This window comes from Centrocercus urophasianus, unplaced genomic scaffold, assembly GCF_019232065.1.
Source record: "Centrocercus urophasianus isolate 14NV4802_14NV808 unplaced genomic scaffold, USGS_Curo_1.0 seq_30, whole genome shotgun sequence".
NCBI classification, from domain to species: Eukaryota; Metazoa; Chordata; class Aves; order Galliformes; family Phasianidae; genus Centrocercus; species Centrocercus urophasianus.
In genome coordinates this window covers 3,635,668-3,651,930 of record NW_024884867.1, presented here as the reverse complement: position 1 = coordinate 3,651,930, position 16,263 = coordinate 3,635,668, and the positions used below count along the sequence as shown (strand labels likewise).

Sequence of the window (16,263 nt, the reverse complement as noted above, 5' to 3'; positions counted from 1 at the left end):
CAACACAATAAAATAGAAGGCATTACTTTTGGAGCAGCCCTCATATATCCATTGCTTCCCTTCAAGTTAAGGCTGCAAGAATCCAGGTCCGCTTGTTACTTCATGTCTTACAACATGAATTTGAGAGAAAAAGATTTTGATTTACCAGTATAAATCCTTGATTAAAAAAAGGAAATGTGTTATTGCCAGTTAAAAGCAGAAGAGACTTCTGACAGTGATTACATAAACCATCTATCATACGTGTGTGTGTGTGTGTGTGTGTGTGTGTTCAAACATGGACTGCAATTGCAATACAGGAAGATAATTCTGCAGCCACCAAAATATCAGTTGCACTTTTTGCATGGAAACAAATTTTAGAAGATAAAACAGGTAAAGCAAGGTGAACTGCTACCCACTAACCTGCGCCACTCGTGGCAGTCCATTCTTTAATCCACTGCACTGACCCTGCTAGTCCCCCAAAATGCTGAATCCTCCATAGTAGGCAACCAGAACTGCTGATCCTAGTTCTGTGCTGTGGGTTATGAGGACTGGTGAAAGCTGTTGCACACAATTCCGTGCTTCAAACAAGAAAGGGATGACATAGCAGTAGTATTACATGATCATAAACATAAAATCTACTTTCTAAAGAAAACAAAGGTTATGACAAAAGAATAACCAGCATATGTGTCCAGAGGTGCCAGTTTCCTTGCAGATTGCTCTGGATAGGCAGGACTAGTCTAGTTCTTTGTTTTCAGCATTGGTGAAAGCTCATGCCTTGCAAAGCCTTTATAGCAGCTGTCAGACCGATGAGGAGGCACAGATATCCTGCTTGCAAAAGTCTAAGATGCCTACAAACCAGTAAGAGAATACATCCTTAAAGACTCCATCAGCATTGACAGTTACAAATTCTCTAGCTACCGTTCACTAAAACTGAACAGAGGTGAAATTCCCTCTTTGAATTTCAGTTTTTTAACAAGTAGTAAACTCTCAGGCATCTAAACATTGTGCAATCTGCTTTTACTTCAACACAGATTTTTAGGTCCCCTAGCAACTCGGACCTGACTCATAAGCCGTTTCATTTCAGTTCCAGTGAGAACTAAATATAAATTTCATATAGCTTTCAGTAGATAATAATGAGAAAGCTGTCCTATAAATACAAAAAGATTTTTAACTTGAGTTCTTTGCTGTAATTTTTAGTGCATCCTTTCTAAAAATGGAATTTTAAACTTATTCTGAGGTTGAATATAAGAGTTTGAATATTTTTCCCAAGCCTGACATACTCAGATCTTTGGGATAGGAAAAAAACTTTCTGAGTGGAAGGAAAACAATTCCACTTCAATAACTTCTTACTTGCTCTGACACATATTGGTTATATCGCTCCCATAGACCCCTGGTTTCAGTGCTTACAGATAGCAGTTGCAAGAGGCCTAAACACACTCCAAATGTTATACTCCATTAACAAGGTTGTGTAGAAATCACCTCTAAAGTCAATGTAAAGCACAGGGCCGTGTCTGTGCACAGAAAACTTCCTACTGCTTTGCATTTTTCTCTAACTCGGAATGAAGAATTTGACTTTACCTGCAGGTGTACAATTAAACACTGATTCTGCCAGCTGAAAGAAAGGTTCTCCAAGGATTTCCTGATAGCTCATGTGAGTTGCAGGAACAAGGTACTGAGTGGTATCTTTGAAAAGCAGATCACTCTCACCATATTTTTGTGACTGGAAGAGACGGAATTCAGAATCCATCTTGGTCTCCAGAAATTCCTAAACAGAAAAGAGGTTCCACAGTTGGGACTATAAATACCAAGGTTATGTTGGTGACCATCAGCTTCATAATAGCAGGAAAAAAAAAAAACAAACCAAAAAACAGATCTACTTTCATTCAGTACAGTCATACAAAAAAAGATATGACTTTGGAGTGGCTTTTTTCTCAGAAGGAGTGTGATGGCTACTGATGGCCTTTGAGAAAAATCATTATTTGAACTCTCCAATCTCCTACACACATTCTTAATTCTGTCACATCAGATCTGAAGGCACTCTATACATTTAGCATACAAAGCTCTTGATAACGAAAAGGTTTCCAGAATTGTATATAAGAAGTCTTAACATATTAACTTTTTCCCCCCATTATCTACCTTACCTGAGATTTCATTAGGAAGTCATAGATTTTAGTGACAGTGACTGGTCGAGTCATGACTGTGCTGGGAGGAACGGGACCAAGGTTGCAGCCAGCCCATTCGGTGACTGCAGCACGCGTTCCATCCGGACACAAGAGTTCAAAGTCAACAGCTGTATAACCTTTTGCCCAACCAGAGCTTTCCAGATCTGAAAAGAAGATGAAGTGAAGGAAAATCCTTTTGAAAAAACAAATGCAGAAGACGAGGTGAATCTCATGCAGTGAGGAAAACAGAGAGGAAGGAGTTGAGTGAATACACATGCTGTATATTCATCTATTAAGAATGCAAAAGGAATAGTTGGGTGTTTTCTCTGAGGAACCAAGTTAATGAGCTGAAGCTAGTTTTTAGAAGATAGGTGCAGAGCAACATTAAAGCATACAAACAGCTTATGTCTCATCTTCACTGATCACTTCCTGAATACAAAGAAATTCATACTCCTTGTCTGTGCTTCCTCAAATAAACTGCTCACTGCTGCATGAATTCCTGTGGGTTTCCAGGTTCTTATATGCCTGCTTGATTTTACAGATATTTCTCTTTCATAAAGTTTTCTTCTGCTACTGAAATTGACCGAGTTGAATTTCAGTGTATTTTATCAGGCTGAACAAAGTGGGAGTGCCCTCTATGAGTAGTACATTTTAGCTCTTAGACCAGTAGAAGTAGTTTAAGAGATTGAGAGGATTTAAGCTCCTGTAACTGAAACCATTTCCACCAACAAAATTCAACAGCTACACTCCTGCAAACTTCAGTTTCCTGGAAGAAGTTACTCATTTCTCACTGCAGCAATGAAATACTTTGCAGTATTTTTACCTACTAAACTACCTACCTGGACCATTTATTCCAGAAAGTACCTATGAAACAACAAAAAGTTGTCATGGTGAAGCTATAGAACACCTCTGAGGACAAGTAGCCCACAGTGTCTCTGTTCTTTTCATTCTTTAGACTGATACAAACAGTGGGTACATGCTCTGTACATGCCTGTGTGAGAAGGTGCAGGGGGAAAAATCAATTTTTATAGTTTTGAGCTTTCCAAAAACTAGTGTAGTCTCCAAGGATGATTTCCCCTCCTGTCCCCAGCAAACGCATTAATCACTCAGTGATTCTTTCTCTTTCCTCTCTGAAATTGAACAGTACCTGAATTTAAAGCTTTACCATAACATCTACATGCAGGAAAGTTGCTGTACGTTTCTGGTTTCAAACACAATTTCATAGACTTAATTTAAACCTATTCCACACTGATCCTGAGCGGTCACAGTCACAGTGTGGAAAATGAGAACAGTTTACATTGTTAAATTAGAAGAAAATATCTGCATCTCACTCTCTATATTCCAGAGTAGGTTTGAGTGTTCCAGAAAAGCTACATCTCCAAAGCTTCTTCCACTGGGATTGCCAACTAAGCACCTAGTATAGGAGGAAAATAAAAAGTTACCAGAGACAGCCATTACAATGACTGAATCTTAGACAATCATTGGAAGCTAAAACAGGAGTAGCTGAAAATATCTTCATCTGAAGCTATTTGGTCATTATGTGTGGAACAAGTTAGTGATGTCAGCATAGATGTCAGTGGGCACCATTCATGTGTTTGTCAAGACAATTTCATTTATCTCTTAAAGCAGCTCCCAAGTCAAAGCTGCAGCACAGCATCCAAGTAACCCCATCTGTGCCTAGCCAGGAAAGATAATTTAATTCAGCTAAATGAACTACAGATATTCTATGAAAGCACTTTCACTGTTAATGTTCCTTTTCTACACAACCTTCAACTATTTCTTCCTTTTAAAAATATATATTATAATAATCCAGTCTAATCACTGCTTATTACAGTGCTTGTTACTACATCATCTCTACTTTCTGATCTTCTAAGTATTTTTCCATCTCTTAAATGAGTTCTGTTCCAATGCTCCACATCTTACATGTTTGGAAGCATTGTCTTGCTCCATAAAAGGTTACATGAAACTCTCCAACCATCTGAACAAATCATAGCAACTGCAGCCTAAGCAAAATACATGCTACCAAAAGTTTATACAGCCAGTTGCTTAACAAAAAAGCTTCCATAGAAAACCATCAGTAAAATAATAAGCCAATCCTGGCTATTGCTCCATGTGTCTGACTCTGGAAAGAAGTATTACCTGAGTGCTCCCATATTGCCATAGTAGTGTTCATTGTGACTGGCAGCACATCTGCTGGATACTCGAGCTCCTTCCACCTCACTGTCTCCAATGCACACTTTGCACAGGTTTCCATCTGCTCCTGGCATGCAGCCCTTCCAAAAGTAATTCTGGTAAACTGAGCAGAAGAAAAAACTCAGGTGAGATTAGAGCAAAGTATCTTCTTCTGTTGGAAGAATTGGATTCCATCTTAGTAACTGATGGAAAGAAGTCTAAATGGCATGAAGAATCACACATACTCAGATAAGAGGAATAATTGTTTCAACAACCTTTGAGACTGCACTTGCTGGCCATGCGACTAATCAACTCTTTCTTGGGTGAAGTAAAATGGCAAAATGATAGAACTAAGCAACTCAAGAAAGCAAACCAAGCTGAAGTGTGAGAGTAGATCATGTTAACTATGTAGTTAACTATGTAGATCATACAGCAGCTGGCAACATCTCTATTCATACCTAATCTTGAAAGTATTAACAATTGGAACAGTACTTTTTTCTCCTATAACATGAGAGATAGAAACAGGAGATCATCATTCTCCAGGTTTTGGAGTAGCCACACAGATAAACTAAGTTGAGCACAAGCACAACACAGAAGGATCAAGAGGCAAGACAGTGGGTGAAAAGAACAAGGGGAGGAAGAGTTTCTATTACAACTGTACTTGGTCTTCCTAAAATATTTTGAGATAAACCAAGCCCATAACTTTTTACACCCAGAACATAAACAAATGCATTTCAACTAATCGATTAGACAACTTAATCAAGAAAGAGATAGAGAAATTGGCTGACTTTTAAAGAACAAAACACAGAATCATACACATTGAGCTCTAGGAGTGGATACTTGTCTTTTGATCATCCTTTCTTTTGCATGTAGGCACAGATACCACTATTATTTATGGTGCATCTGCTTGCTAAGGAACATCATATGCAGTCTAGGAGAAATCCACTACTGAAAAGAGAGCTCTATACAGGAGCACATCATAGCAAATATGAACATCTCCAATGATATGCAAGACCAAAATTCTTTTACTCTGCCCTCACAGACTCTTTTCAATCTTACTTCCTAAACTAAGATTCCTTCTAAAGCCTAAATGTTAGGCTTTAGACTTCAAGAATCTCCTCACAGATAACCCAGAGCGACTCATACCAGATCCAATATCACAGTTTTCAGTAATGTTTTCCAGAGGTCCCACTGTGTATCTGGAAAGAAGTAACCATCCTCCAGGACTGTACAAGTGGCTGTGACATGATCGCCTCCCCCGCAGGTTATGGATGTTAATCTGTTTGGCATTTTTCTTAGCTAGGGCTACAGCATAAACAGGTGACAGTCCTACAAAACAATGACAGCAACCAGTTATATAAAGGCAATGAAGTATTCCAAATAGGCAGAGCCCCAGTCTTCCCTCCCTCATCCCCTCATGGTATTTTCAGTTAGTGGTGGATCATCTGCATTCTTTGCTTAGTCACAGAGCTCTTACCCTAGCAGCCACACATTGTAGTGAAAGTTCTGAAAATGCAGTGCAATTTCTTTCCCAAATGAGCATGCAAATACATCCCAACAGAAATCTTAAGAGGCACTCTCAGGAAAGTTGAAATATTTTGCCTTTCCAAAGTTCTCTCATTACCTTTGCGCTTTAGATGAAGTTTGCTGATTTCCTCTGTGCTCTCATCAGCTGGAGCACAAACCTGCCCTGGAGAGAGAAGACAACCATTAAGGATCTTGCAACTGCTGTCATTCTCATTGCATGGCAGCACTGCATAAAAAAAAAAAAAAACAACCAACTTTATAACCTTGCAATCCCCTCTTGAACCATGTCAGTATCTCCACCTCTTTTATAGAAGAGATACAATACACAAACAGATCAAAAGCTACAGCCAGTTAATGGAAGAGCTGAGAAGGGTGCCTGGATATGTGTATGGATCCCTGCTTCCATAACAAAACATCACAATGTGTCAACATTTAACTATGTTTATATGGTGCACACAAGAACTTACCATAACACTCTGCAGCTACAGGCACCAATCCACACCTCCCTGCAATGTAGACGTGGGTTGCATCCAGAGTGACTGCATCAGCCTCACTACTCTGTCAACAGCATTACAGAAAATAACACAAATAGGAATTGCATTAATTGTATAACCAAGCAGCTGTACTTCTCCACTGGCTGGAAATTCCCCTGCATAAATTGCCTGTCACTCCTCCTACACTGCTCCCTCTAGTGTAGAAGTGTTTTTCCACTTATCCTTGCCTAAGCTGAACATGCACGCTGTGCAGATTATCATGCTCTCTGAGGGACTCTCCTACCTTGATCATTTCAATGCAGCTTGCCATGGAAGTTGCTTGGACACAGACTAATGGGTCAGATTTGATGCTCAGTGCCCACTCCTCACATTTGCGAAGCTCAGCATTGCTGATGCAGCACCAGCGCACAACTCTGTTGTCCAAGGAGCTCCCTGCATTAGAAAGAAGGAGCACAGTGGAACCACATCAATCATACAACAATCTGTTCTTCATTAAGTGGATGCTTCAGTTTATTCATTTGGGTCTGGCAGGGAGGAATAGCACAGGACATCTACAGTCCTCCAGAAGCTTCTTACCTTCATGACCTAGTCCCTTAAGGAGAGCTACATAATCCAGACCAAGGACATATGCAATTTCTAGCTGTTCCTCGAGAAGTTGCAGGTGCTGAGTGGCATCTCTAAAGAGAAGGTTCTTCCCTCCAAAGGATGATGAATTGAAAAGTTCAAATCTGGCTCTTTCCTTTCCTTTTCGACCAAAGAGACGCTAGGACAAAAGCAACATTTTTAATTGCAAAAATTCATCTCATCCTTTTAGTGTCAGGCAGCCTCACCTCCTTCACCCATCATAGCAATGGCCTGTAACATAGTGTTCAGGGTTCCAGTATCCACCACACTGTGACAAAGCCCATAGGTACCACAGTGACTGGATGGTTACAGTCCTACAAACATATTGCTTGAGATTCAGTTTCCTTTTTTGAAGAATTTTACCTGTCATCTTAGTTATCCAAATTCATTGGGCTGTGCTCAATGCCTCCTGCCCTATAAGGGCAACTAAAGTAATTTGGCCAAATGGGAAACGTTTGTGACAGATAACTGCAGTAACTGGGTACAAGATGTCTTGTGCTTTACAATGGGAAGCACTGTGTGCAAAGGAGAGCTGTCCAGCTTGATGGAAGAGTAGCATGCACTGAAGAATGTACTGGGAATATTACTTCATAGCCACTGTTATGCATAGGGAACATAGCTAAGGAACGTGCCAATAAGCACACTGACAAGGACATGTGAAAAACCTCTCACAGAAGGGATTTTGTACTTCCACTGTTTGTCCAAGTTCACAAGATAGCACAGCTCACTGGGTTGGAATTATTCATTTTGCTGTGTTATTTTAAATGTGGAGTGGCTTCTTAACATCTTTAAGTAATATACATTTCAAGTTCAGGTCCACATAAATTCCTGGATATCAACGTAACAGATGCTATAAATTGTTTCCCTCACCCTCTTAAAGCTGAATCTTGCCTGAACCCATGTGCCTCTTATCATATAAGCTTTAGAGCAGAATGGAAATAACCATCTATTTTCCAATTTGGGTGTTCTGACATCTTCCTCTTAACTTATTTCCACTCTTCTACAGAAGAACAACTCAGAAGTAAAATTTTCTGTCAGAAACTAGTACAGGACCTTTCTCCAGAACAATTCATGTTGAACATTTTCTTCAGAATAACCACAAATTTATTGAGAAAAGAAGGCAAACTGAGTGGTGAGCTCCACACAAATACAGAAGAAAATCCCGTGTACAGAGATATACAGCTTACAATATCCACTCACTTGGATCATGGTAAGAAATTTGTTGGTGATCTTTTGGAAGTTGTGGCGGGTGATGATGCCACGGCCAGGCCCCTTGCCCAAGTTACAAGTGTTGTACTTGCTCAGCTCAGCTGTAGTTCCATCAGGACATAAGAGTTCATATTCTTGTTGTTCTGACTCTGAAATAACAGGACATTCACGAAACACTGAAAATTAAAAGGAATCTTAATAGTCAGGAAATCAGCTGGCAGCTGCAGAGACTTTAGCCTAAAGAAATCACCTGCATTAAAATGCCTGTCTGCTCCCATCCTATCAACCTCCTTTTCTGTTTTCCTCTGACTTGTGTGGAGAGCCAAGAAATACCACTGAACTGCTTACAGTGACTGACAATAAACATACAAACACATCTCCCAAACTCCCATGCAGGAAATAGCACAGACAAAGGTTAAAAGGAATCTGAGTTTTTAGGACTACCTGTGGCTCTCATAATTGTCAGGTGATCTAAAAAGGCAACATCTGCAACTCCATCCTTCAAGCACCTGCAAGAAGACAAATGCCATCCATTAACGTGTCATCTGCCTTTTCTCTCCTCACTAGCTCTTTTTCCCCAAAGGTGAATTCAGTATAAGTTCAAAACAGCCAGTTTACCTGAAGGCTCCATCAGAGTCGTAGAACGGTTCATTGCTGCTGGTCTCACAGAAGTGGTTCTTGTCTCTGATATATGACTTTTGTCCTTGGCAGAGAGCACACAGCTGAGGAGCAGCAACACCAACTCCAGGGATGCAACTTGCATTGAAATACTCACTGATTACTGCAGGGAAAAAAAGAGGGGAAAGTCAAATACAAAAAGATGGAAGAAAGAGGCCAAACATATTATGACTGTAAGTAAGGCAATATGCTGCTTTAGAAAAAAGTTGCTCTTTGGCAAATAAATGCAGCTTCACTGTCTAAATTGCAAATTTGAAATGTTTGTTGCAAACAGAGTGATCTGATTTTTCTTGTTCAAAACCATCTTTGTGCTGGCTTGATATTGCAAAGTCTTGTTCCCTACTGTATACAAAACACCAAGATTTTCCTGTTTTGGTAACACTTCTGCCCCTGTTTCACTCACTCTTGCTGAGGGCAGACACAGCTACAGTTGCTATCACGCACCTTGGCTCAGGGGTTGTCCCTCATCCCAGGAAAGATCATTCCTTGCAAGGAGAAATCCAAGTGGAATATTCCAGCCTGAGGTCCATCTGGCTCCATTGTGGCAGCTGCGCACACCGCGTAGCCTCTGGATATCCAAAGTTCCTCGTTTGGCAACAGCCACAGCAAAAACACAATTTCCTGTGATAGGACAAAACATGCAACAGAAATAACTAAAGCCCAACTCCCCAGCTTCTGTCTGTGCACCAGGTTCAATTCCCCTCTAAATGTTGCAAAGAAAAAAAAAAAAAAAATTTAGGCACATTAAACTGAAGAATTCATACCAGGAATTTCACACTATACTGACTACATCGTGAAAGTGAGCACCATGAAAGGGCAAGGCTGCTTCTCAGGAATTTTGAACATTTGTATCAAAGAGTTTGAGGTATCCCAACAGAAAGAACTTCTGTTTTATCCTTAAAACCTAGGGATCAGGTGACAGAAATGTATCGATTCCATTAGGACTGCATGGTTTTTCAGTCAAAACAAAACTCACTTGTGCTCTCGCAATGTCCTCTGATTAGTCTCTTCCTACACCCACCTGCTAATTTGGCTTCCTTCTCAGAGTCATGCCCCCCAGGTATTTCCTACAATATACTTGGCTTTCTCTTGCAAATCAGTCAGTGCACAGACTGCTCAGCTAAAGAATCTTACCGTAACATTCACCATCTTATATACTTCTCTTTCTGTGAAGAACAGAGAACGAATCAACAACAGAAACTGATCTCTTAAAGAACAATTAATAAACAATCGTACTAATAAGGAATATGGTATAAGAATTAACACAGATGGGATAAAACATTCTTCATTCCCTATGCAATGTGGAACCCCAGTGTATCAGTGCTGTGGGCAGGGTTGGATACAGTTTATTGTGATGAGAGCACCATAGGCTGGAAAGAAAAAGCACCACTGGAATTTTATTCATCACTATATGTTTTACACACACCAATGTAAAGTATATGTTGTTAGTCATCTCCATATTCCCACAAAGTACTTAAGAATCAATAGACCTTTTTTCCCCCAACTTTTAGAGACTTTGCCTGCACAGCAATTTACCAGGCAAATCAGAAGCACAGTTCATTCTTCTTTATGTACGTACCCTGTTCATAGATCTCCTTTGCCACAACGGTCAAACCATACAGCTTTACAGCAGAGTAAACATCTCCTGCATCCAGAGAAGCAGCATCTGCTTTATTCACCTTGAAAAAAAACCAAACACCACAACAGCAAAACCCTCAAAACAAGTTTGTTTAAATGGAAACAGAGCAGTTCGTCAGGCTGAAACTCTGCTCTTGAAGTGAGCAGAGACTTTTACAAGCATTTGCTTTGTTTTTAACTGAATCTCTGCTATTAATTACTAACACTTCACCAGGATTAAGGCTGTTACTTTCAAATAAGTATCTGTGCTTTATCAGTGACATTGATTCCTGCCTCTTCTTTGGTCTTTCCATTCCAAAAATACAATTCCAATGCCACCTGAATAAAAAGGCTTCTTTTTCCTCCTACTATTCCATCAGAACCCCAAAACCTTCTCAGATTTCTCCTGGTTATAATAACCACCTAAAAATGGAACTAAGTCTATTAACAAGCCTATTTTATTTATCATGAAAACATGAACTAAATAATTCCTTTAACAAACAAGAAAGTCCTTCTTGGTTTTGCTTGCTAATCCTACAAATGGCCTCATTCATAATTTTATTAAAACTGAAAATCTTCACATGGAAAAAAAAACTTCCATCCTTTACTCCAGGGACGATCAACAAGGAGTTAAAAACAAGGGGGAAAAGTGGGAAGAGAAAAATATTAATTCCAGTCAGAGTAGGATTGAAACTTACAAGGAAGGAAAAATGCTCTGACCTGGCTTTAATTTGTTAGTTTGGATTTGTCCATTTATTTTCATGCAATTTTATATTTATTTCTTGGAAAATGCAAGCTGGGGTAAAATAGTATGGTTAGTAGAAGGCTCACATATTTGAATTCTTATCTCTCAAGCCACCTTGTACAAGGCCTGCTCTGAAAGTAATGCCTCCCATTTCATTATGTTGGCAGGATGGCAGTAGAAGTGACTGATAGCAGCAGAGGGGCAGCGTGACAAAATGGTGCCTGACATGGAAGTGTGTATGAGGCAAAGGTGTATGACTGAATTAACTGACTCTTGCTGAACACTTATGGAGGCCAAACAGTGGATGTGGGCACAGTGAGGCAGTGGGTGGTGCATTCTGACAGTGGCAATGGTGATGTGAAAGACAAGCCTCATTCAGATGCCCATTGAGATTTTTACAAGAGTGGTATGCAGGCTCCTGTTCACTGCTAGCAAAAATGCATAGCTGATGGTGGTGACTATGTTGAAAAATAGAGCTTTGTAGCAGAGAATTTGCTTTGTCAATTAGTGTTATAGTGCTCTTTTTATCTGCTCTAGTTTCTGTGGAAACAAGTAGGAGGCATTATTTCTGAAACATCCAACGTACTTTCTCCTATGTGACATACCATCCTGTCAATAGCATTTCATTCTCCACGAGTTGATAGCCAGTTTCTACTTCAAAAGAGAATTTGGTTCAAATTAAGTTAGTTCTAAAAATCTTTGTGAACTTACTCTGATTTTATCAATGCAGTCATATGTATTGTGGGCTCTGATGCAAGAAATCCTGGCAAACGAATCGGTGTTAGTGACAAGCAGCACAGCTGTCAGTGCTTTGGACAGCTCAGCACACTTCCTCTGTTCTAGATCAGAGAGGGTGCACCATCGAAACTTTTTCCCTGTGGGATTAAAAAAAAAAGTCAAGAACTGTAGGACTTAGCAAAACCAAACTCAGTTTAAGGCCCCATGGAAGGAAGAGGTTGTTTTGTTTTAATTAGCTCCATAAATAAGACTCTGCTCACACAGACATCCACACACATGAAGGCACAGGAGAGATGCACCCAAGCACTTTGGCTCCACACACAAGAGAGCAAACATCTGCCATTAAGTCTCTATGCTTCCTCTTGACTGGCAGCAACAAACTAGTTTTCAGACAGATTTTTCAAGATTCAACAATTATTATGGCATGATCTTTTCCTGGGCACCTGAGAGTAAATACAGGGGCTCCTCAGTGTGCTCCAGGGCACCCCAGAGGCTTCCCAGTGTGCCCTACATATCTCCCAGGGTCCCGCAGAGCATCCTTGGGTGCCCGAGATCACCTGCAATGATGCTTCTCAGACTATCCAAGAAGCTCCTCAGTGAGACCTAGATGCTTTGCAGGGTCCACCAGTGTACTTTGAGGCACCCAAGAGTACACATAAAGCTCCTCAATTAGCCACAGTGCACCCAAGAAGCTTCCCAGCATTTTCTCAAGTGCCTGAGAGCTATCTTCCAGATATGCACTGTGAGAGACAGAAAGTGAGGACAATTCTGTTATTGAAAAGCAATAATCACGTACTACGCTGAACAGTGTATCAGAAAAACATTATCAACAAGATCACCACATCAAGCAAGAACTCAAATAAAAATTACCTTCATTTCTGAATGAGCTCACAGAACCTGCACAGGATCGCTCTATAAATTTGTAGCACAACTGAACTACTTAGTTGTCAGCTCTTTCCCCAAATGAAAGCTGATTAACCAATTTAAAAGAGCAACCAACAACTAGTTGCTAGGAACTCACACAGCAGAAAGAATGAGGAAGATACAATTAGAAGTGGAGGTGAAGGTGATACCTCCCTTTCCAGGGGAAGCTGGGGGTATGGTTTGTCTATACTGACTGTAAGCCTACAACCAAAGGGGACACAGATTTGCCAACAACATTTCCTCTTTTGCTTCATACTCCGTAATTATCCATTTTGGATCTATTCAGATTTATTTTATGTTCTTCTCATCAACTGCCCTCTACTATAAAATATTCATATGCATTTCAAGATATGCTATTTCAAGAAGATATGATGCATTTCAGGAGAGAAGAAAGTGGATCTCATACATGAAAGCAGCCTGCAGTTATACAACTTGACAGAATCCTGTACTGAATAGAAAGAAGAGACTGCAACAGCTTGAATACTGTCATCTTCAGAACACCATTTGGTTTTCTAACAACCACTTAATATTAAAAAAAAACGCCTGGAATAGCAAAGTTGAATACTAGAACACTGAAGCTTTTATTCCTTGGAGCACGATGTCAGACATTAGCACTCCAAATGTTTTGATGGTAATTCAGAGCGATTCCAAAAAGAAACCCATTGTAGTTTCTGAGAGGAGCAGCTTAAAATATACTGATTCATTTTGACAGCACTAATGAGTGCGTGGACACCAGCTACTCAAAGGAAACCTTCACAGAACTGTGGAGAAACTAGCTGCCTTCAGACCAGCAGGGTCACCATCTGCCCATGAACAAACTGAAAAAATACCATCTTAATGGAAATCACAGGCACAGTTCTGGCTGCAGATTCTATACTCAGAAGAAAACAAAACCACAGCACATATTAGAGTTTGTATCCTGATAATTCATCCAGAGCTCACCTTTCTCTTTCCCCTCTCTGCATCAAACTTACCTGAACACAGCAAAGTGAAGATGATTAGGACAATTATAAGAACTGCCTTCATGATTACAGTTGTTCAGCAAGGATCCACTCTCTATCTGACGCTCTGCATTCTCATACCAGGAATTCCACAGTGATGACCAAACTCTCTGGAAGATAGAAAAGAGGGTTTGGGCATCAACAAAGAAAATGAGATTTTCAATAAATAAACATAAGCTCTGTCAGATACTGCATCTTCGCACATAGAGAAGAAAGGAACAGTGACCTATTTAGTGCCCACAGCTGGAAAATATCAGTGCATTTTTATCAGTGCATTTACTCACATACAAAGAAACGAAAACCTCTGTTTTTGAAGTAGGGTTTTTTTTTTTTTCCCTTTTTTTTTTTTTTTTTTTTTTTTTTTTGGCATGGTAAGAGAGTTTATTTACTGCATGATGTCAAACAAAAAGTAACCCTATGCCCACCTAAGAATTTAGAACAGAATCCTGACTTTGTCAGCTTTCCTGATTCTTTTCATTCCATTCTAGCACAGCAGTCTCATTCCAAACTGGTTTGTTTCCCTGCTCCCTAACATTTAGCCTAGAGAAGTATTGCCTCTTAATTACTCTAAAGCAGCTATGACTCACATCATTAGCTTGCTCCCTCTCTCCACATAAAGAGAGGAGCTAATATGTATGTGTATATATTTAAGCATAACTGTATAAATGGAACTGATGCAAAAAAAAACAAAAAACAAAAAACAACACAAATATATACGTATTGCTAATACGCACTGATCTTATCTTTTCAGGAGAGACTTGATCACTCCGAGTCCTGGAGAAAGAAAGTATTTTTCCCAGTTTTGTTTTCCTCCTAGCACTTCCTCTGCTTCGTGCACTTTGACAACACTTCTCCCACATTTCTGTTCCTGTGCTATATACCTTATCCGAGCAACTCACAGACCTTATTCCCCATTTCCTTCTTTTGGTTTGTGTACACAGACTCCACTGCTCACCTTTGCCGTTTCCTAGGTTTCTTCACAAAATCTGCAGCATTTATTGATATGTTATCTCATTTCCCATTAGTCTGAGCACAGGAGCTCACCTCTCTCACTCATTCCTATGCTTCCTGGACATTCTCAAGTCCAAAGTCCTACATTCTCTCATTTAATAAGAGAACTATAGATATCCCCATCCATTTCAGAGGAGTTGGATTAGAAGACCTTTAAGACCCCCCTTCCAACACAAATGATTCTATGTATCACGGTATTATCCCACCCTTTGACTTGGCTCACCCACATAGTTCTAGCTCAGCTCAGAACACTTTGGGAATTGTGCCCCATTCCCCACTGAGTGCATGCAATCTCTCAGCACAACACATTGCAACATGGCAACATAAGAAAAAAATAATCACACTACAACAAATTAGAATAAACTAATTCTTTTGAAATAGTTCTAAGACAATAGGTAAATATATACTTCCAATGCCAGGAAAAAAAAACTTACATCAGGCCAGATCACTAACCAGTTAAGTCCACACCAATTAAAACATGCTATAAACAAGTGTGCTTCATTTACAGCTTAACCTTGAGTCACTCCTGACTCAGATGTGGGGCAGCCTGTGGGTCTGGCCCTGCTGCAGTGCGCAGTCAGACATCAAAGCCGCAGCCTTTGCCGTGCTGGGGGCAGCGCACCTGGTGCCATCAAATCCCACCTCTGCAGCTGTGCTTCCTGCTGGCCCTACCTCACGTTAACTGAGGAAAATGTGCATCCTGACAGCTGAGCCAGCTCATGTTATTACTTTACGTGAGAGCTACAGCTGGATCTCTGCTATTCCATGTTATTAACAGACTTTCCTACTTACGCCTAAGGTAGAAGACGCTTAATCAGCTACTTACAGATACTGCTGCTACGATGTGAAAATAGCAACATTCTGCAGACTCCACGGAGTCCTGGCTGGGAAAACGGACAGCCAAGCATTAATCACAAACACAGCAGGTCATGAGAGCATTTCGGCCTGGAGCAGAGGTGAGGACACTTTAGGAATGCTTTCATAGTGATTCACCTCTGAAACCTCCCCAGCACTCAGGAAACAGCAATTAGCCGCTGGCTGCTAACGCGGTAGCCCCGCATCCAACTGCGGACACACGTAGGAGGGCGGAACCCACCTTATCTCCACCTCATCTTTACAACAGCCCCCCTGTGGTGTTATCACACAGGGACAGCCAACGCCATGCGGTCTAAGCTCAACATCTCGCTCAAGGTGAGCAGCACTGCCCCCTCCTCAGTAAACTGCTCTCCTAACAGTCACAACGCTGCCACACCACGCTCCAACACTCGCTCAGCCCCACAGCACCCCTTACAGCCCGCCACGAACAGCCTCAGCCCACAACTCACCCGCCCCGCCCCCTCCGGCCCCGCCCCGTCCCTCAGCCCGCCCTCGCTCTCGGCACG

The 16,263-nt window shown here is 40.7% G+C and overlaps 1 protein-coding gene across 9 annotated transcripts; it reads right to left on the bottom strand.

Moving 5' to 3' along the window:
• Positions 1–253: 253 nt before the first annotated feature.
• Positions 254–16,185, bottom strand: LOC122165548 (melanotransferrin-like). Of its 9 annotated transcripts, none has more exons than XM_042828659.1 (20): positions 15,875–16,185; positions 15,708–15,765; positions 14,826–14,845; positions 13,844–13,980; positions 11,919–12,082; positions 10,425–10,524; positions 9,290–9,466; positions 8,786–8,948; positions 8,612–8,676; positions 8,159–8,316; positions 6,911–7,097; positions 6,618–6,766; positions 6,308–6,398; positions 5,938–6,003; positions 5,460–5,642; positions 4,281–4,437; positions 3,473–3,555; positions 2,121–2,305; positions 1,558–1,744; positions 254–557 (listed from the first exon to the last, which is right to left on the bottom strand). In XM_042828659.1, exons 4-20 carry the CDS (start codon positions 13,893–13,895, stop codon positions 448–450), a joined length of 2,277 nt encoding a protein of 758 aa, XP_042684593.1. In that variant the 5' UTR covers positions 13,896–13,980; positions 14,826–14,845; positions 15,708–15,765; positions 15,875–16,185; the 3' UTR covers positions 254–447. The 9 variants fall into 9 exon arrangements, with proteins under 9 accessions (XP_042684593.1, XP_042684591.1, XP_042684592.1 ...); XM_042828657.1 differs by lacking the exon at positions 14,826–14,845 and adding an exon at positions 14,605–14,644; XM_042828658.1 differs by having other exon boundaries at positions 14,826–14,856; positions 15,708–15,826; positions 15,978–16,185.
• Positions 16,186–16,263: the final 78 nt, after the last annotated feature.